The following is a 21002-nucleotide window of genomic DNA, read 5'->3' on the forward strand; positions in this document are numbered from 1 at the left end:
CCCTGACATCATGAAAGACAAAAGGATATCTATCCTAGATGCTCATCGAACCCCATTTAAGATTGATCCAAAAAGAAAATCACCAAGACATATTATCATCAAACTTGCCAAAACCAAAGATAAAGAGAAAAGTTTTAAAGCAACCAGGGATAAAAGAAAGGTCTCCTACAAAGGAGAATCAATAAGAATAAGTTCGGACTACTCAGTAGAAACCATGCAGTCAAGCAGGCGATGGGATGACATATATAGAGCACTGAAGGAGAAAAACTGCCAGCCAAGGATCAAATATCCAGCACAACTCTCTCTAAAATATGAAGGCGAAATTAAAACATTTACAGATAAACACAAGGTTAGAGAATTTGCAAAAACCAAACCAAAGCTACAAGAAATACTAAATGAAATTGTTTGGTCAGAAAACCAATAACATCAGATACCAGCACAATACAAGGTCACTGAACAGAACATCCTGATACCAACTCAGATAGAGAAATCACAAAAGCAAATCAAGATTAATTTTAAAAAGAAAAAAAGGCTCAAAACAGGGAATCATTGAAGTCAATATGTAAAAGATCACAATAATCAAAAAGAGGGACTAAATATAGGTGGCATAGAACTGCCATATGGAGAGGGATACAAGGCGATATAGGACAATACGAGTTAGGTTTTTACTGAGAAAAATAGGGGTAAATATTTAAGGTAACCACAAAGAGGTATAACAACTCTGTAACTCAAAATAAAAACCAAGAAAAACGTAACAACTCAACAAACATAAAGTCAAATACTATGAAAATGAGGAACACCCAAGTTACAAAAAAAAGTCTCAGCACAAAAAAGTGGGAAAATGAAATTGTCAACAACACACATAAAAAGGCATCAAAATGACTGCACTAAACACATACTCATCTATAATTACGCTGAATGTAAATGGACTGAACGTACCAATAAAGAGACAGAGAGTATCAGACTGGATAAAGAAACACGACCTGTCTATATGCTACCTACAAGAGACACGCCTTAGACTCAGAGACACAAACAAACTAAAACTCAAAGGATGGAAAAAAATATATCAAGCAAACAATAAGCAAAAAAGAGCAGGAGTAGCAATATTAATTTCTGACAAAATAGACTTTAAAGTTAAATCCATCACAAAGGATAAAGAAGGGCACTACATAATGATAAAAGGGACAATTGACCAGGAAGATATAACCATATTAAATATTTATGCACCCAGTGACAGGGCTGCAAGATACATAAAACAAATTTTAACAGAATGGAAAAGTGAGATAGACACCTCCACAATTATAGTAGGAGACTTCAACACACCACTTTCGGAGAAGGACAGGACATCCAGTAAGAAACTCAATAGAGACACGGAAGACCTAATTGCTACAATCAACCAACTTGACCTCACTGACTTATACAGAACTCTTCACCCAACTGCTGCAAAGTATACTTTTTTTTCTAGCACACATGGAACATTCTCTAGAATAGACCACATATTAGGTCAGAAAACAAACCTTTGCAGAATCCAAAACATACAAATATTACAAAGCATCTTCTCAGACCACAAGGCAATAAAAGTGGAAATCAATTACAGAAAAATTAGGGAAAAGAAATCAAATACTTGGAAACTGAACAATACCCTGCTGAAAAAAGACTGGGTTATAGAAGACATTAAGGAGGGAATAAAGAAATTCATAGAATGCAACGAGAATGAAAACACTTCCTATCAAAACCTCTGGGACACAGCAAAAGCAGTGCTCAGAGGCCAATTTATATCGATAAATGCACACATACAAAAAGAAGAAAGAGCCAAAATCAGAGAACTGTCCCTACAACTTGAACAAATAGAAAGTGAGCAACAAAAGAATCCATCAGGCACCAGAAGAAAACAAATAATAAAATTAGAGCTGAACTAAATGAATTAGAGAACAGAAGAACAATTGAAAGAATTAACAAAGCCAAAAGCTGGTTCTTTGAAAAAATTCACAAAATTGATAAACCATTGGCCAGACTGACTAAAGAAATACAGGAAAGGAAACAAATAACCTGAATAAGAAACGAGATGGGCCACATCACAACAGACCCAACTGAAATTAAAAGAATCACATCAGATAATTACGAAAAATTGTACTCTAACAAATTTGCAAACCTGGAAGAAATGGATGAATTCCTAGAAAAACACTACCTACCTAAACTAACACAATCAAAAGTAGAACAACTAAATAGACCCATAACAAAAAAAGAGATTGAAACGGTAATCAAAAAACTCCCAACAAAAAAAAGCCCTGGCCCGGATGGCTATACTGCAGAGTTCTACCAAACTTTCAGAGAAGAGATAACACCACTACTAATAAAGGTATTTCAAAACATAGAAAATGACGGGATACTACCCAACTCATTCTATGAAGCCACCATCTCCCTGATACCAAAACCAGGTAAAGACATCACAAAAAAAGAAAATTACAGACCTATATCCCTCATGAACATAGATGCAAAAATCCTCAACAAAATTCTAGCCAATAGAATTCAACAACATATCAAAAAAATAATTCACCACGACCAACTGGGATTTATACCAGGTATGCAAGGCTGGTTTAATATTAGAAAAACCATTAATGTAATCCACCATATAAATAAAACAAAAGACAAAAACCACATGATCTTATCAATTGATGCAGAAAAGGCATTTGACAAAATCCAACACCCATTTATGATAAAAACTCTCACCAAAATAGAAATTGGAGGAAAATTCCTCAACATAATAAAGGGCATCTATACAAAGCCAAAGCCAACATCACCCTAAATGGAGAGAGCCTGAAAGCATTTATGTCTCTTATTTCAGTTACTATATATACAATTTTTCCTCTTACTAACCTGTAAACTTTATGAGAACATATTTGAATATGTTTGAATCATTTTTGTAGGCCTCACAGAGTTCAACACAGTACTATGTACAGAGCAAATAGTAAAAACATTCCTTTAAGAAGCAAATGTGGAATGTTAGCCAAGTCTTATTATTTAGGAAACCAGATAATGGATCAAGTATTCTATTTCAACAAGTTTATCTATATGTAACATTTATGTAAAAACTTAATTTACAAAGCTCTTAAAGATTACTTAAAAGAATCTACAAGTGGGGAGCAAAAAAGACAACACCATGGAACTATAAAAAAGTCAATTCTTTTTTAACAAGTCAATTTCTTAAAATTACTTACATGCACACACAAAAGGTTTCTCATCATTTTGGTGCTTGGAAAAGGAATAATCTCTTGGCTTTTTAATTTCACTCTCGATTTCTTCAACATGATAGCTGTGAAATATCCTTCTTCATTACCTTCAAATGGTTGTGGAAAAGAATTTAGGCTGGGAAAGAAAATTCACTTAGGGCATTTTCAGTTTATCACAATTTCTCCTACTGAAGATTTTACAACAAACAGGTACAGATATTTAAATTGATCTAAAACTTTAGAGAAAGTAGTTCAAGATGGCCAACTGAGTCCATAGTTTACCTACCCCTCTTCAAATTCAATGGAAATAATGAAATAAATACAAAAATAAGAATAAATTCACATAAGTTGGCAAAAATAACTAAGAGTGTCAATATCACACCAGAAAAGACAGAGTAGGTGAGACGTGAACTGATGCAAACTGACATGGATTTACTTCTACTCACTCTGGAAGTACCACAAAAAAAAAAATGAATAAAAAAAAATTTTTAAAGGTATAAACCTGCAAGAAACAGAGAATAAGAATAGAGGAGCAGTGAATGAAAGCATCCAACAGTTATTCAGAAGATGGAAAGCAGATGGTAAACTGGGTAATAAAAACAGAGAGAAATCACTTGGGCACCTGTAGCAGAAGACAACCAACAGGAAGTATCCAGATTTGTCACACAAAAGCCAGGAAATATTTAGCACTTCAGCACAAAGGTACCACAACAGGTAGGGGTAACATGCTGGGCTACGAGCAGAGAGGGCTAGTTCAAGGTCTGATGTGGGGCTAAACACCCCAGGCCTTGATTCCAACCCCCCACAGCCAAGTGATCACCCCTCAATTGGAGACTAGAGGTACATAGAGACACTGAATTTTAGAGGCTCCAGACAGAGTCACCAGCTGCTGTGTGAGGGGTGTGTGTGTTATGGAAGGTGTGCACGGGGATGGGCTACGGTATGAACTGAAAACAGGAGTTAAGTAAAAGTGTGCCTAATAAAGAGAGGAAGCCTCAGCTCCCCTCTGCTGACCTGCTTCGAGAAGGCAGGAAAACTACAGAAGGCCCAGCCCCAATATCCAGCATACAGAAAGCTAAAGAATTTAGAGAAACTGAATGGCCCCAGATTAAAGGCCTCTATGTACTGACGTATTGACAACTGAATAAGCAGCCTGTTCCACAATCAATCCCTTGCAATGAAGTGTCCCAACTAGCTCAGCTCAGGGATACTGAGTTGCGATCAGCTTTTTAGTGCCTGAGTTCAAATATGAACCAAGAGCCAAGGACCCCTACACATTTAAGTAACAGGTCTAACATAAATGAGAGCCTCTAAAGAAAAGAGAAAGAAGGAAATGAAAACAATGCAGGGTAAGAGATTAAAACCTAAAAGAAAAAACTAACAAAATTTGATATCCTCAAGAGATAAGAAACAGGTAGTCCCAGACTTACAACATATTCAAGTTGCCACCATTTTTCTTTTTTTCCTTGTGTATTTTATCCTTAATAGTATGTACTACACACAATGTTGCAATGTGTAATTTGTTGCTGTTATCGTTCTCATGCCAACCCCCAAAAGACAAAGATCGGATTTATAAAGACACTGAAAATAAAAGGCAGTAACAAAAACTAAAAAAAAAAAAAATGAGAATTTGACTTATATCTGAACCAACCTGCGACGCAGTCGTTGGAACAGAACCCTGTCCTAAGTCAGGGACTACCTGTACTACATCCACTAAAAAGAAACATTTAGTAAAAAGGAGACCCAAGCAATTAAAATAATACCTAAAAGTCAAGACAGTTACCAAGAAAGTAGAACACATAGTCAAAGAGATGGGAAAATAAGAGAGAAAACGTGTGAAAATTAAAGGGTCAATCCAGGAGTTCTTCTAACGTTTGACAAAGAATTCCAGAAGGAAGGGTGAGGTAAAGCAATTGTAAGGAAGGGAAGGAGGAAAAGAAGGAGAAAGAAAGAAGGAAGGAAAGAGAAAGGAAGAGAGGGAGGGAAAAAGACGAGGGGGAAAGGAGGGAAAAGAAAGAAGGAGAGGAGAAGGAAGAAAAGGAGAGGGAGCGGAAGATGGCAGGCAGGCCTGAAAAATGACAAGCAGGCAGGCAGGCAGAAAGAATTTTCCAGAACTGAAGGTCACAAGCCTCCAGATTGAAAGTCCCTGCCAAGTATTCAGGACAGTAAATGGGGGTGGGGGGGGAGGAGGACAGCATAAAGAACATTAGGGCTAAAAAGACAACTCTCAAAGCTGGTGGGGGGTGGGGCGGGAAGGGGAATAATTAGAATAGCATCAGACTTTCCATAATTGATAATGGAAACTAGAAGACTAGAAGAAAACTTTGGAGACAATGTCTTCAAAATTGTAAGAAAAATGACTTTCTACCTAGACATATAAGCCCAACCAACTATCAACCAAGTATGAAAATAAAGCACAGGCATTTTAAAATATGCTAGGATTCAAAAGCTTGACCAACCATGTGCTTTTTTTTTTTTTTTTAATTGTGGTAAAATATATACACAACAGAAAATTTGCCTTTTTAACCATTTTCAAGCATACAAGTCAGTGGTATTAACCACACTTACAATGCTGTATGTACTATTTTTTAGAAAGTGATTAGAGAATGCCCTCCAAAAAAATGAAAAAGTAAACCAAGGAGGAGGAAAAGATGAGATTCAGAAAACAAGAAAGTAGGAGTGAAAGTCAAAGAAAACACTGTATATGACAATGATGAGATGTGGCCAAAGTGGTCCTATAAACGTACCTAGTAAAAACAAAATAGATTGGAATATCAAAAAACTAAATTATCCAAGGCAAAAAACTACAGGAAAAAAACAGCAACAAAACAGATCAAAAGGAATTAATAAAGATAAAAACTTTTTCAAAAGGCATAATCACAATATGATTGTCATTGAAAATTTTTTAACAATTTAATTTCACCAAAAAGCTAGTCAGTGTCTCAAATTTTGGTAACTTATATTTTCCTGGAAAATCATCCATTTCAGCAATTTTTCATACTTATTAAGATGTATATTTTCCTATAATTCTTTCAATATCCTCTGTCTCTGGGCTTATTTCCCAAACTTATTATTGTTGTGCTTTTTCTCCTCTATCCTCCAATAGGCTAACTTTTATTTATCTCTTTTATTGATTTTTCAAAGGAAAAGTTCATTTAAATAACAGTAAAATTGTTACCTGTAATAATTTCATAGCTACTTGCTCTCTTCCTTAGGTAGCTACAGTATGGAGGAATAACTTCTTGTAGAAATACCACATCTGGGCTGTACCTAATTTAAAACATCAATTTATAATAAATATTGGGTATACCATTTTCAGCTAACTAGATAAAGGAAATTTCACAACATGAAAGAGAGAAACACAAAACTACTACCCACTAGGGCACCTAACATTCAAGTTTACACTGATCTTCAATAACTATAAAAGGAGAAAGATCTGCCCTGTTTAACTTATAATAGGTGTGACAACACTTTAAATTAAAAGAACTGGAGTAATTGACAGTAGAAACCCAGACTGAGAGCCTGCAATGGTCCTGTGCTCTGACACTTTATTATTTCTTTTGATCTCCTCCAGTTATTATTCACCATGAAGAAAATGAGCACCAGAGAGCTTAAGTGGCTTGTTCAAAGTCAGAGAACCAGTACATAAGCAAAGATACTTTTGCTAATTTTATTTTCATAGCAATAATTATAAACACAGTTAAACAAGCAGAATAGGACTAGAAGGCTTCTAACAAAAATTAGTGTACCCTCTGCACCTGCCCCAGTCCTAAATTCTGCTCCTAGAGGCAATCACTTTCAATTCTTTCAGATCTTTCTTCTCAGGGATGAACTTTGAACCCAGGTCTGATCCCACAGACCACAATCTTGAACTGTTACACTGTAGATAGGTAACACATAATTATTATGCCACTATTAAACTGAGTAATACTTACAAAGTTAAATAGGAACACACGCCTCGAGCCCTCTCTGGCAGATTGTTTAGATCCAATCCGTCAATATTCCAGGTAATGAAAGAGAACACACTGCCATCTTCTGGCTGAATATTTCCAGGTGGGCTGATTTTAGAACTAGTGGAATCAGTTGTTTCTTCATTAGTTAGGTCAACACTGGAAAGACCAGAATGAAACACAACTTCATAAATAACCTAAAAATTGAATAACTTAAGAATTACTTTGTAAGTATTTGTAGCCCTCATTTTACAACAAATAAGTTTACAAAGAGCCCCAGAAGTCCCTGCCTCTAAAAACCAAAAACATCCGTTGCCGCCGAGTTGATTCCGACTCATAGCGACCCTATAGGACAGAGTAGAACTGCCCCACAGAGTTCCCAAGGAGCAACTGGTAGATTTCAACTGGTGACCTGGTTAAGCAGCCACAGCTCTTAACCACTATGCCTGCCTCTAGGAACATGAAAGACATATGACTGAGGAAAAAAGTTCTTATAATTCTTACAGTATTATCTAGATTATTTGCTCACTTATACACTTACGGTCAACTTGACATCCTTCAATGACAACTGTCACTAAAATGATTTTATAAACTACGACCCCCAAATTAGACTAAGAAATGTAAGACACGGTCTTAGTTATCTAGTGCTGCTATAACAGAAATAGAAGAGGATAGCTTTAACAGAGAGAAATTTATTTTCTCAATGTCCAATAGGCTAAAAGTCCAAATTCAGGGCGCCAGCTCCAGGGGAGGGCTTTCTCTCTCTGTCGACTCTGGAGGAAGGTCCTTGTTATCAATCTTTCTGTTGTCTAGGAGCCTCTCTGTGCAGGAACCCCGGGTCCAGAGGATGAGCTCTACTTCCGGTGCTGCTTTCTGGTGGTATGAGATCTCCAACTCTCTGCTGGCTTCCTTTTCCTTTTATCTCTCACAAAATAAAAGGTGGTGTAGGCCATACCCCAGGGAAACTCCCTTTACATTGGATCGAGGATGTGACCTTAGTAAGGGTGTTACTCCCACCGTGGTCCACTTAACATGATCTAATCTTGCCTCATTAACCACAGGCAGAGATTAGGATTTTCAACACATATGAAAATTACATCAATCACAAAATGGAGGACACCCACATAATATTGGGAATCATGGCCTAAGCAAGTCGACACATATTTTTGGAAGACACAGCTCAATCCATGACAGATACCAAACCAAAACCCACTGCTGTCAAGTCGATTCTGACTCACAACGACCCTATGGGACAGAGTAGAACTGCTCCCAAAGGGTTTCCGAGAAGCAGCTGGTGGTTTCAAACTGCTGACCTTTTAGTTATCAGCCGAGCTCTTAACTACTGTGCCACCAGGGCTCCAGAAATGTAAGATATCCAAATTTAATTGTACTCATTAAAATATTATTTTAAGTAAGATCCTAAGGTGGCAGATAAATAATGACTGCAAATTCTTTGCTATTCCTCCATTGAGAGGCAAAATCTCATTTCCCTCCCCTCGAATCTGGACCTTAGTGACCTGTTTGGCCAATAGAATATGGTGGAAATGATATTCTGGAGCTTCCAAGGCTTGGTCATAAGAAGCCTTGCAGCATCCACTCATGCCTTTTGAAACACTCTCTCCAGGAACCCTGACTAGCCGTGTAAGAAGTCAGGCTACCTTGAGTCTGCTATGCTCAGAGGCCACAGAGAGATATCTTTGCTTTTTAACACTTTAAGGAGGTCTTTTGCAGCAGATCTGCCCAACGCAATATGTCATCTGATTTCTTGATTGCTGCTTCCACAGGCGTTGATTGTGGATCCAAGTAAAATGAAATCCTTGACAACTTCAATATTTTCTCCGCTTGTCATGATGTTGCTTATTGGTCAACAGTATTATCTAAAGATCTATTCAAATTTTACCAATTGTGCACTAATGCCCTAATTCACGATCACATGTTGCATTTAGATGTCACATCTCTTTTAATCTCTAATCCTGAAAGAATTTTTCAGTCTTTGTCTCTCATGTCCTTCACATTTTTGAATACTATAGGCCGTTTATTTTGTACAATGACCTTCAGTTTGGGTTTATCTGATATTTTCTCATAATTAGATTCAGGTTATACAATCTTTTTGGAAGGAATGACAGAAGTGACAGTGTATTCTCCTCAGTTTAGTACATCACAATCAGGAGGCACCTGATATGGATCTGTTCCAATACTGGTGATATAACTTTGCTCATTTGGTTCAGGTATTCTCTACCAGGTTTCTCCACTACAAAGTTATAATTTTACCCCTTGTAGTAATTATTTTCTTGCCTACGGAAGCAGCAGTCAAAAAATCAAACAATGTATTGCGCTGGGCAACAGACCTCTTTAAAATGTTGAAAAGCAAAGATCACTTTGAAGACTAAGGTGTACCTGACCCAAGCCATGGTGTTTTCAATTACCTCATATGTATGCGAAACCTGGACAGTGAATAGGGAAGACTGAAGACGACCTGATGCCTTTGAATCATGGTGTTGGTGAAGAATATTGAGTATACCGTAGAATGCCAGAAGAACAAACAAGCCTGTCTCAGAGGAAGTACAAGATAGGGAGACTTCGTCTCATGTACTTCGGACATTTTATCAGGACGGACCAGTCCCTGGACAAGGACATCATGTTTGCAAAAGCCAAGGGTGTGCAAAAAAGAGGAAGACCCTCAACGAGATGGACTGATACAGTGGCTGCAACAGTGGGCTCAGACACAGCAACAATTGTGAGGATGGTGCAGGAGCAGGCAGTGTTTCATTCTGTTGTACACAGAGTGGCTGAGAGTCGGAACTGACTCAACGGCACCCAATAACAACGGCATTTTGTGGGCAGGTATTTTGAGACCACGTAAATATTTTCTTATCAGACTTTCGCGTACTAGTTTTCGTATCCACTGTGATTATTACTATGGTGGTTTTTCTAGTTTTATCATGTCTTCCACATACATTTCGTAATTGCAATTCTACTAAAAGAAAAAAACATTGCCTTCTCACCTGGCCAACTTTATATCAGTATGGATTCTTATTTTATTCTACGGATTATAATCTGTTCCTACCAATAATTCTGTTGCTCAAACTGTCTCAGATTTGACCAGGGGTGGGAGGGTTAAAACTGGTTTCTGAGTCCTTCTGGCATGTCACCATCATTTTCTGAGCACTTCTTTACTTTCTAACACCACAAGATATTCCAGGCTCATCTTGTTTTTACTTGCACCTGCCCTGGAATAAATCATTTCTACAGAGCCCTGGTTCCTTTTAGTGGAGAATGGTATTTAGAAGCCAAGATTTAGGTGCTAGGTGAATTCAATGCCAATTCTGAAGCAAAAAATAAATCTCCTGAATCATCTCCTTTATACAAACAAATAATCTTTAAGAGCATCCAAAAACTCACATTTGAAGTACAAAGCTTTCTTTTTTGAATTCTATTCACCCCAAAAGTTCTCTTTCTCACTCAATAACCAGTTAATACTATACTTTTTTTCAAAAGACTTATCGCTGAAGAGAAAAAGCCAGGTGATTGCAGTGCCTGGTCAAGATGTTAGTTCCCTCCTCTACCGAAAGCATTAAGAACAGAAAAAAAAACCCAAAACACCAAACCCATTGCCACTGAGTCGATTCCAACACATAGAGACCCTAAGAGCAGGAAGGGAGGGTGACACTGGTTCCTTTTTCTTGTCAATTCTTTTCTTTCACAAATTGTACCTTTTTTCCAAAGTTTAACGATGCCTCATCTATAAAACAATCTACCTCACAGGGAATTATAAACACACTCCCTACTCTCCTCAATAGAGGACAACCCAAAGTTTCACCCATGGGTGGGACTGTCACGGGATGACATTATGGGCAGAACATGATGGTGTTAATAGCTATTACTTATTGACCTCTTACTGTGTGCCAGGCATTGTTCTAAGTGTTTTACATGTATTAGCAAATTTAATCTTTACAACAACCCCATGAGGGAGGTACTATTAGTATTCCCACTGTACACAGAAATTGACACAGAAAGGTTACTAAATGGCAGAGCTGGACTTAAAACCTTTGCATTCTGGCTCCAGAGTGCATTCTCTTATTTACTATGCAGTCCTTTCCTCCTCTAATTTCACTATAATCCAATTTCATGTCTTTGCAATTTAAACATGTAGGAGGAAAAACTGGACAATTGTAACAAAAACTTCCATTTGGAAGAGGGAGAGACACTCCAAGACTGGTGCTGCATAGAAACAGTAAGGGTACTGACAGAAACTAACAAATCCTAGGGGCATCATTTGTCAGCCTCCTTCCTTAGCCATGGAATAAGTGCCTTAGTATATTCCTGGTGGTTGAAATCCTATGTTCCAGGCCAGTACTCCTCAAACTTTAAACCACCTGGGGATCTTGTTAAAATGCTAACTCTGATTCAATGGGTCTGAGACGGGGGCTGGGGTTCTGCGTGCCTAACAAATCTGGGGTGGTGCTATGCTGCTGGTCCAGGGTCCACACTGAGCAACAAGGCCCTAGAACAGGGCTCTCAGCCCTGGCACCACACTAAATTCACCTGGGGAGCTCTAAGGGCTAAATGGACCCAATCCAGACTGATTAAATTATAATCTCTGGGACGTGAAGCCCCAGGAGAAGGGTTTTGCTTGTTCTTTTTTTTTTTTTTTAATTCCCCAGCATAATTCTAATATGCAGCTAAGTTTCAGCTAAGGATTTCTCTTGTGTAAAAATGGTATGGCAAGGACAGCATCTAACCTCCTCCAACTTCCCAAGAAAACCAAAACCAAACCCATTGCCATGGAGTTGATTCCAACTCATAGTGACCCTGTACAAGGGGGAAGGAGAAACAAGATCAACAGCCCAAGGCTGATTCCTATGAGCCCGAAGACAGACATGCCTCCCTCCCCTCCCCTTTTTACCAGTTCTGACACCAACCATTCCTCCCATGGCACTCTCTACTTCTCTGTTGGGTTCGATAGTTCATTGCAATGGCCACACAGAATTCACAGACCATGTTCACAGTTATGAGGTTTATTAGGGCAGTAACAGGTTACAATTCAGGTTCAGGAACACTCAGGATACAGTTGTTCTATCAGGGCAGCCTCTTCTCAGCCGTGACCACAGGCAGGTTTTTTCTGGCCTTCAGCCCGGCTTCTGCCCTGCTCAGGCAGGTGTTACAAAGCTCTTTTAGCTCTGCCAATAAGTACCCAGAGGCACCCCACTCTGCCAATAAGCCTCAGCCTGAAGGCACTCAGCTCTAGCTACACAGGTTAGCAGACTCAGCTCCACCAAATGCCCAGAGGCATCCTCCTCTACCCGCAAACCTTCTGCCAGAAGGAGCTAAGCTTTCTTGCTCTAATGGCCAGGAAGCCCACCAAGCCATCTCCTGCCTCAGCTACCACCACTTCTCTGCTGCCACTCCTCACCATCTTCAAAGTTACAGCTTTCTCTTGGTCTTCTCGTTCCAGGAACTTCTCAGCACAGGGATTCCAGGTCCAAAGGATACACCCTGCTCCTGGCTCGTCTTTCTTGGTAGTAGTGAGATCCTCCCTTCCTGCCTCTGGGATGGCTCAGTTTTAGCCTAGCAGGATGGCAAAACTGACCAGTTCCCTCGTTTAGGTTCCACACACCTTATTTGCATGGTCCTACCCCCACAATGATGCTATACACCTTATTTACATTGTAAGCAAGCTATCCAATCCCCTTGGTGGGCCACAAGCACCTCATCCTCACCCAATCATTTAGTAAGAGTTACAGGGATTATGGCTAGAAGGGCCATATTAAGTAATCCACTGCACTGCATCTTGTCTCTCCTGACAGACACCGAGGACAGATTCCAATGTTGAGAACTAACTCACTTGAGTGCTCAGTATCAGTTTTTGTTGATATCCTAGTGTGATGGATTGAACTGTGTCCCCCCAAAATGTGTGTCAACTTGGCTAGGCCATGATTTCCAGTATTGTGTGAGTATCCATTTTGTCACCTGATGTGATTTTCCTATGTGTTGTAAATCTTATCTCTATGTTAACGAGGCAGGACTCAATCTACAAGATTAGGTTGTATATTGAGTCAATCTCTTTTGAGACATAATAGAGAGAAGCGAGCAATGAGACAGAAGGACTTCATAACTTCAAGAAAGCAGTGCCAGGAACAGAGTGCATCCTTTGGACCTGGGGTCCCTAGGTTGAGAAGCTACTAGAGCAGGGGAAGATTGATGACAAGGACCTTGCTCCAGAGCCCACAGAAAGAGATAGCCTTCCCCTGTATCTGGCACCCTGAATTCAGACTTCTAGCCTCCTAGACAGTGAGAGAATAAATGTCTCTTTGTTAAAGCCATCCATTCATGGTATTTCTGTTACAGCAGCAGTAGATAACTAAGATACCTGGGGATACACTAAAGAACTGAGATTACAGCCCTGTTAAGACAATCAAGGCAGGCAGGAGTTTTTCTGGTCATAAAATGTTCCTATCAATTTCCTTTTGGGGAAAACATTTGTGCTAAAGTCACAATCAAAAATCTCATCAGGACATACTCCACGAAGATGCAGGCCTTGGAAACATCCTGAAGCTTTATCCTTCCCCTTTTTTCTCTTGCAACGGACTAAACTTTATTCACCCTCAGTCTCAGTGGACATTTCATCTGAATTCCAAGAGACAAGAGACCACAGCCTAACTGACCACTTTGCTAACATAAAACAAAAGTTGTCAATTTACCATTTTGGGTTAGGAGATTCCTGATTATCCCCCATACTACCATTACTCAGCCAAATTCATATTTTTCCTGAGGGCCTATTTCATGGAATCTACTTTTTTTTTTTTCCAATATCTTTATCTGTTATGATTAAGGTTGCAACTAAAACCAGTTGCTCTCCAGTGGACTCCAACTCATGGCAACGCCAGGTGTTTCAGAGTACAGCTGTGCTCCATGGGGTTTTCAATGGTTGTGATCTTTTGGAAATAGATCAGCTGATCTTTCTTCCAAGGCCGCTCTGGAACCTCCAACCTTGCAGTTAGTAGCCAAGCACATTAACTGTCTGCAGCACCTAGTGACTCCAGGTTGCAACTGCTGTTGCATGCCACTGAGTCACTTGTACAGAGTAGAACTGCCTCATACGGTTTTCTAGGCTGTAATCTTTATAGGAGCAGACTGCCAGGTCTTTTCTTCCTTGGAGCCACTGGTGAGTTCAAAATGCTGACCTTTCGGTTTGCAGCTGAGCACTTAACCAGGGCTCCTTGGTTGCAAGTAACAGACACAAATTCAGGCTGGTTTGAGCAAAACCAAAATTTATAAGGAAACAGCAACATGTCACAGAGCCAGGTGCAGTAATGCACCATATTTAAGGGAAGAAAATCAGAGCTTTATCTCAGTCCTATACCTCAACTTCCTTCTGCTTTAGTCTCTCTCTGTGGACCAGCCTTCTCAGTTTTTCGTGCACAAAAAGGATGAGTATGAATCCCCAGAGCTCCCCCGCAAAAAATATATATATATTTTTTTAAGTTAACATGTTATAAATTCAGGAAGATGCAAATTTGACCCCCTTAGTCCTGCTTTCAAAATCCCAAGAGGGAGAATCTGACTGGCCAACTTGGACTAAATGAACACCTCCCAGACCATCTGGCTCTGGCTATTATAATATGGGAGCCAGAGACATATCACTGTTGGTGGGGTTGACAATTCCCCAAGAAGAGAAGGCTGAGCACATAGTGAAAGGAGAAACGATATTACTGTACCTGTAAACCAGTGTAGCTAAACAGGTCAAAGGAAGGAAACAGGATGCCCAGAGTTGAGAGAACATGATACATTCAAAATATATTTACTGACAGGTTATTAATGTGCCAAATACTGTGTTAGACTTTGAGAAATCAATCATCTATAAAACAAATAGTCTTTACCTTTAACAAATGTGTAGTGTGGGAGATAAAAAATATTAAACAATTAATTATAATATGAACTAAGTTATTATGATAGGGGTCACGCAAGTTGCTATGAGTACCTAAGTGGGAAACCCGATTTAGAAGGATCAGGGAAAACTTCTGCAGATAAGTCATGTCTAAGCTGAAGCCTTTAAGATAAGTAGTTAACAAGCCTTTAAGATAAATGGTTAACAAGGTAAACCAAAAAACCAAATCTGTTGCCCTCGAGTTGATTCTGACTCATAGCAATCCTATAAAACCAAAACCAAACCCACTGCCATTGAGTTCATTCTGACTCATAGCAACCCTGGAAACCCTGGTGGCGTAGTGGTTAAGTGCTACAGGTGCTAACCAAGAGGTCAGCAGTTCAAATCCGCCAGGCGCTCCTTGGAAACTCTATGGGGCAGTTCTACTTTGTCCTATAGGGTCACAATGAGCCGGAATCGACTCGACGACAGTGGGTTTGGTTTTTTGGGGGGGGAGGGGTTCATAGCAACCCTGTACAACAGGGTAGAACCGCCCCATAGAGTTTCCACGGAGTAGCTGGTAAATTCGAACTGCCGGCCTTCTGGTTAGCAGCCAGGGCACTTAAGCCCTATGCCACCAGCGTCCCTATAACCAAACCAAAACCAAACCCGTAGTGTTTCCAAGGAGCAGCTGGTAGATCTGAACTGCCAATCTCTTCAGATATCAGCCAAGTTCTTAATCAGTGTGCTGCCAGGGCTCCACTTCGCAAGGTAGGAGGAACAAAAGGTTTCAGGCAGTGGAAATACCTTTACAAAGGTTGAAATGGCCCAGTGGAGAACCCACAAGTTTGGTGTGGGGTAGGAAAGCAAAGATGGGAGACCAGTCTGGAAAGACAGGCGGTGGCCAAACTGTGGAGAGGCTTATAAGGCATCTGGACTTTATTCTAAGAGTGGTAGTGCAGGAACTGGTCAAAGGATACTCAAATAACAGGAGAGGATATGCATTTTTTTAAAAATCCACTCTGAAGACGCAGAGCCAAGACGGCGGAACAGACAGATGCCTCCGGCAAGCCCTCTTTACAACAAAGACCCAAAAAAACAAGTGAAACAAGTATATTTGTGACAAGCTGGGAGCCCTGAGCTTCAAAGGCAAGCTTAGAAAATGAACTGAGGGGCAGGGGGAGGAAGAGACCGTTCAGAAGCAGAGAAGAGTTATCAGACCTGAATTGTGGGGAGCCCTCAGGTACCATTCCCCGAGCGGCGGCGGTGCTGGGCTGGTATTAGCGATCGGACGCATTTTCCTCAGGGAGAAGCAGCCAGCCACACAGCCTACTCACACCTCCGGAACCTGAGAAGAACGGTGCTCTCGGCAAAAGGTATGTACTCGAGTATATTTTACCGAGCCCCCCCCACCCCCAAGCTGGCTTCAGCGGCTGAATTCCCTGGGCCTGAGACAGGCACTGTAGTGCACCTAGAGCCATCTTCCCAGCCTTGAGGAAGGAAAAAATTTGCAATTGGGGGAAAGATAATTTGCCAGCTCCACTAATCGGGTGAGCTCAGGACAGAAGCGGCTCCTGTCCAGGCATAAACTGTCCATGGACTTTGAGCACCTTTCCCTTCTGCATGGACCTGTGTGGGCCTATTTTAGGAGAAAAGGCCCTTGTTGGCAGACTCCAACCGTTCCAGCTGTGTGGTGGAGAGCTGGGTGTTTGATGTTTGACATTGCTTTGCCTATTAAACGAGGTCCTCACCTACCCACATCAGGGACCTAAGGACTGGTAGCTCCGCTCAGGTCACCCAGCCACCCGTGACAGGGGTCCAAAGATAATCGGTACCTCCCAGTCCTTACAACCAAAAACTTTGGGTGCCCATGGTCCCTCTGCAGAACCCACCCACCTGCACGCTCTAGAAAACAGGGATGCATTTTCCTCAGAGAAACTCAGGGGTCGGTTCTCAGCCCCCAACTTGTTCAGAGTGTGACCCCCTGCTGCAATCAGATACCGGTATATACGCCAATCACCCCTGCCCCTCTAAGACTATAGGACAGAGCCTGTACCACACACTTGATATCAGCTACCTGGAAACCTGAGTTGAATTCATACAAGAAAACTGAATGGACTCCTAGACTGATATACCTGATAACAGCTCTAGCCATCTGGGAACAGGATGTCAGAGCTCCAAAGGTGAAAATAATCAAGCTTGCTCACTCAAGCAAACCATAGGGGTATACCAAAACAAAACAAAGCAAGAAGCTACAACACATTAAGCAAGCATAAACTAATTTAATAACTTATAGATGGCTCGGAGACAACAGTCAATATCAAGTCACATAAAGAAACAGGCCATGATCACCTCAGCAGGCTCTCAAAACACAGAATCCAGGGATCTCTAGATCAAAGTGCATTCCTGGAATTACCAGAGCCAGAATACAAAAGTTTAGTATACAGAACCCTTCAAGTCATCAGGAAGGAGATGAGGCAATATGCAGAACAAGCCAAGGAACACACAGATAAAGCAACTGAAGAAACCAGAAAGATTATTCAGGAGCATAATGAAAAATTTAATAAGCTGGAAAAATCCATAGACAGACAGCAATCAGAAATTCAGAAGATTAACAAAAAAATTACAGAATTAGACAACTCAACAGAAAGTCAGAGGAGCAGAACTGAGCAAGTAGAAGCTAGAATTTCTAAACTCGAGGATAACTTGGCACTAATATATTTGAAGAAAAATCAGATAGAAGAATTTTAAAAATGAAGAAACCCTAAGAATCACGTGGGACTCTATCAAGAGAAATAACCTACGAGTGACTGGAGTACCAGAACAGGGAGGGATAACAGAAAATACAGAGAGTATCCTTGAAGATTTGTTGGCAGAAAACTTCACTGATATCATGAAATATGAGAAGATATCTATCCAAGATGCTCATCGAACTCCACACGAGGTAAATCTGAAAAGAAAGTCACCAAGACATATTATAATCAAACTTGCCAAAACCAAAGATAAAGAGACAATTATAAGAGCAGCAAGGGATAAATAAAAAGTCACTTACAAAGGACAGCCAATAAGAATAAACTCGGACTACTCGGCAGAAACCATGCAGGCAAGAAGGCAATGGGAGGACATATTTAAAATACTGAAGGAAAAAAATTGCCTGCCAAGAATCATATATCCAGCAAAACTGTGTCTCAAATATGAAGGTGAAACTGGGACACTTCCAGATAAACACAAGTTTAGGGAATTCATAAAAACCAAACCAAAACTATAAGAAATACTAAAGGGAGTTCTTTGGTTAGAAAATCAATAATATCAGGTACCATCCCAAGACTAGAACACTGGGCAGAGCAACCAGAAGTCAACCCAGACAGGGAAATCCAAAACAACAAAGCAAGATTATTAAAAAGGAAAAAAAAGCTCAAAACAGGGTGACAGCAATGTTATTATATAAAAGAAGACAATATTAAAGTAATAAAGAGGGACTAAGAAGTATAATCATACACCTTCCATATCGAGAGGAAGATACAGCAATACAAAGAAATAAAACTTAGATTTAAATTTAGAAAATAGGGGTAAATAATGAGGTAACCACAAAGGAGACAAACTATCCTACTCATCAAAATAAAACTGAAGAAAAAATAGAGACTGAGCAGAAACAAAATCAACAACAACAAATATGAGGAAAGGACAAGACATAAAGATAATCTACTAAGCACATAAAATTAAGTGGGAAAAAGAAACTGTCACCAACACACAAAAAAAGACATCAAAATGATAGCACTAAATTCATACCTATCCATAATTACCCTGAATGTCAATGGACTAAATGCACCAATAAAGAGACAGAGAGTGGCAGAATGGATTAAAAAACAAGATCCATGTATATGCTGCCTACAAGACACACCTTAGACTTAGAGACACAAACAAACTAAAACTCAAAGGATGGAAAAAAATACATCAAGCAAACAACAATCAAAACAGAGCAGGAGTAGCAATATTAATTTCTGACAAAATAGACTTTAAAGTTAAATCCATCATAAAAGGTAAGGAAGGACACTATATAATGATTAAAGGGACAATATGTCAAGAAGATATAACCATATTAAGTATTTATGAACCCAATCACAGGGCTGCAAGATACATAAAACAAACTCTATCAGCATTGAAAAGTGAGATAGACAGCTCCACAATAATGGTAGGAGACTTCAATACATCACTTTCGGTGAGGAACAGAACATCCAGAAAGAGGCTCAATAAAGACACAGAGGATCTAAATGCCACAATCAACCAACTTGACCTCGTAGACATCTACAGAACACTCTACCCAACAGCAACCACATATACTTTCTTTTCTAGTGCACATGGAACATTCTCTAGAATAGACCACATATTAGGTCATAAAGCAAGCCTTAGCAGAATCCAAAACATTGAAATATTACAAACATCTTCTCTGACCATAAGGCCATAAAAGTGGAAATCAGTAACAGGAAAAACAGGGAAAAGAAATCAAACATTTGGAAACTGAACGACACCCTGCTCAAAAAAGACTGGATTATAGAAGACATGAAGGATGGAATAAAGAAATTCACAGAACCCCATAAGAATGAAAACGCTTCCTATCAGAACCTTTGGGACACAGCAAAAACGGTGCTCAGAGGCCAATTTATATCAATAAATACACACATCCAAAAAGAACAAAGGGCCAAAATCAAAGAATTATCCCTACAACTTGAACAAACAGAAAGAGAGCAACAAAAGAAACCCACAGGCACCAGAAGAAAACAAAAACTACAGCTGAACTAAATGAAATAGAAAACAGAAAAATCAATTGAAAGAATTAACGAGACCAAAAGCTGGTTTTTTTAAAAACTCAACAAAATTGATAAACCACTGGCCAAACTGACAAAAGAAAAACGGGAGAGGAAGCAAATAGCCCGAATAAGAAATGAGATGGGCGATATTACAACAGACCCAACTGAAATTAAAAGAATCATATCAGATTGCTATGAAAAAATGTACTCTAACAAATTTGAAAACCTAGAAGAAACAGATGAACTCCTAGAAGCACACTACCTACCTAAACTAACACAAACAGAGGTAGAACAACTAAATAGACCCATAACAAAAGAAGAGATTGAAAAGGTAATCAAAAAACGCCCAACAAAAAATAAAACCCCTGGTCTGGACAGCTTCACTGCAGAGTTCTACCAAACTTTCAGAGGAGAGTTAACACCACTACTACTAAAGGTATTTCAGAGCATAGAAAAGGATGGAATATTCCCAAACTCATTCTATGAAGCCACCATACCCCTGATACCAAAACCAGGTAAAGACACCACAAGAAAAGAAAACATACATGCAAAAATCCTCAGCAAAATTCTAGCCAATAGAATTCAAGAACATATCAAAAAAATAATTCACCATGTCCAAGTGCGATTCATACCAGGTATGCAGAGATGGTTCAACCTTACAAAAACAATTAATGTAATCCACCACATAAATAAAACAAAAGACAAGAATCACCTGATTTTATCAATTGATGCAGAAAAGGCGTTTGACAAAGTTCAGTGACCATTCATGATAAAAACTCTCAGCAAAATAGGAATAGAGGGAAAATTCATAAACACAATAAAGAGCATTTATACAAAGCCAACAGCCAACATCACCCTAAATGGAGAGAGCCTGAAAGCATTCCCACTGAGATCAGGAACCAGACAAGGATGCCCTTTATCACCGCTCTTACCCAACATTGTGTTAGAGGGCCTAGCCAGAGCAATTAGGCTAGATAAAGAAATAAAGGGCGTCCAGATTGGTAAGGAAGAAGTGAAAGTATCTCTATTTGCAGATGACATGATCTTATACACAGAAAACCCTGAGGAATCCTCAAGAAAACTACTGAAACTAATGGAAGAGTTCAGCAGAGTATCGGGATACAAGATAAACATACAAAAATCAGTT

At 39.6% G+C, this 21002-nt stretch overlaps 1 protein-coding gene across 2 annotated transcripts in view; it reads right to left on the reverse strand.

Annotated features, from left to right (window-relative positions):
• Positions 1-21002, reverse strand: part of TDP2 (tyrosyl-DNA phosphodiesterase 2) — a 33450-nt gene that overhangs the window by 9022 nt on the left and 3426 nt on the right. For both annotated transcript variants that reach the window (XM_010596184.3, XM_003416476.4), the window contains exons 3-5: positions 7166-7339; positions 6409-6500; positions 3219-3337 (exon numbers count right to left, since the gene is read on the reverse strand). In XM_010596184.3, coding sequence (XP_010594486.1) covers positions 3219-3337; positions 6409-6500; positions 7166-7339 — 385 coding nt within the window. The remainder of the gene's footprint in view (positions 1-3218; positions 3338-6408; positions 6501-7165; positions 7340-21002) is intronic.

This window comes from Loxodonta africana, chromosome 1 (genome assembly GCF_030014295.1).
Source record: "Loxodonta africana isolate mLoxAfr1 chromosome 1, mLoxAfr1.hap2, whole genome shotgun sequence".
In the NCBI taxonomy this organism is placed as follows: Eukaryota; Metazoa; Chordata; class Mammalia; order Proboscidea; family Elephantidae; genus Loxodonta; species Loxodonta africana.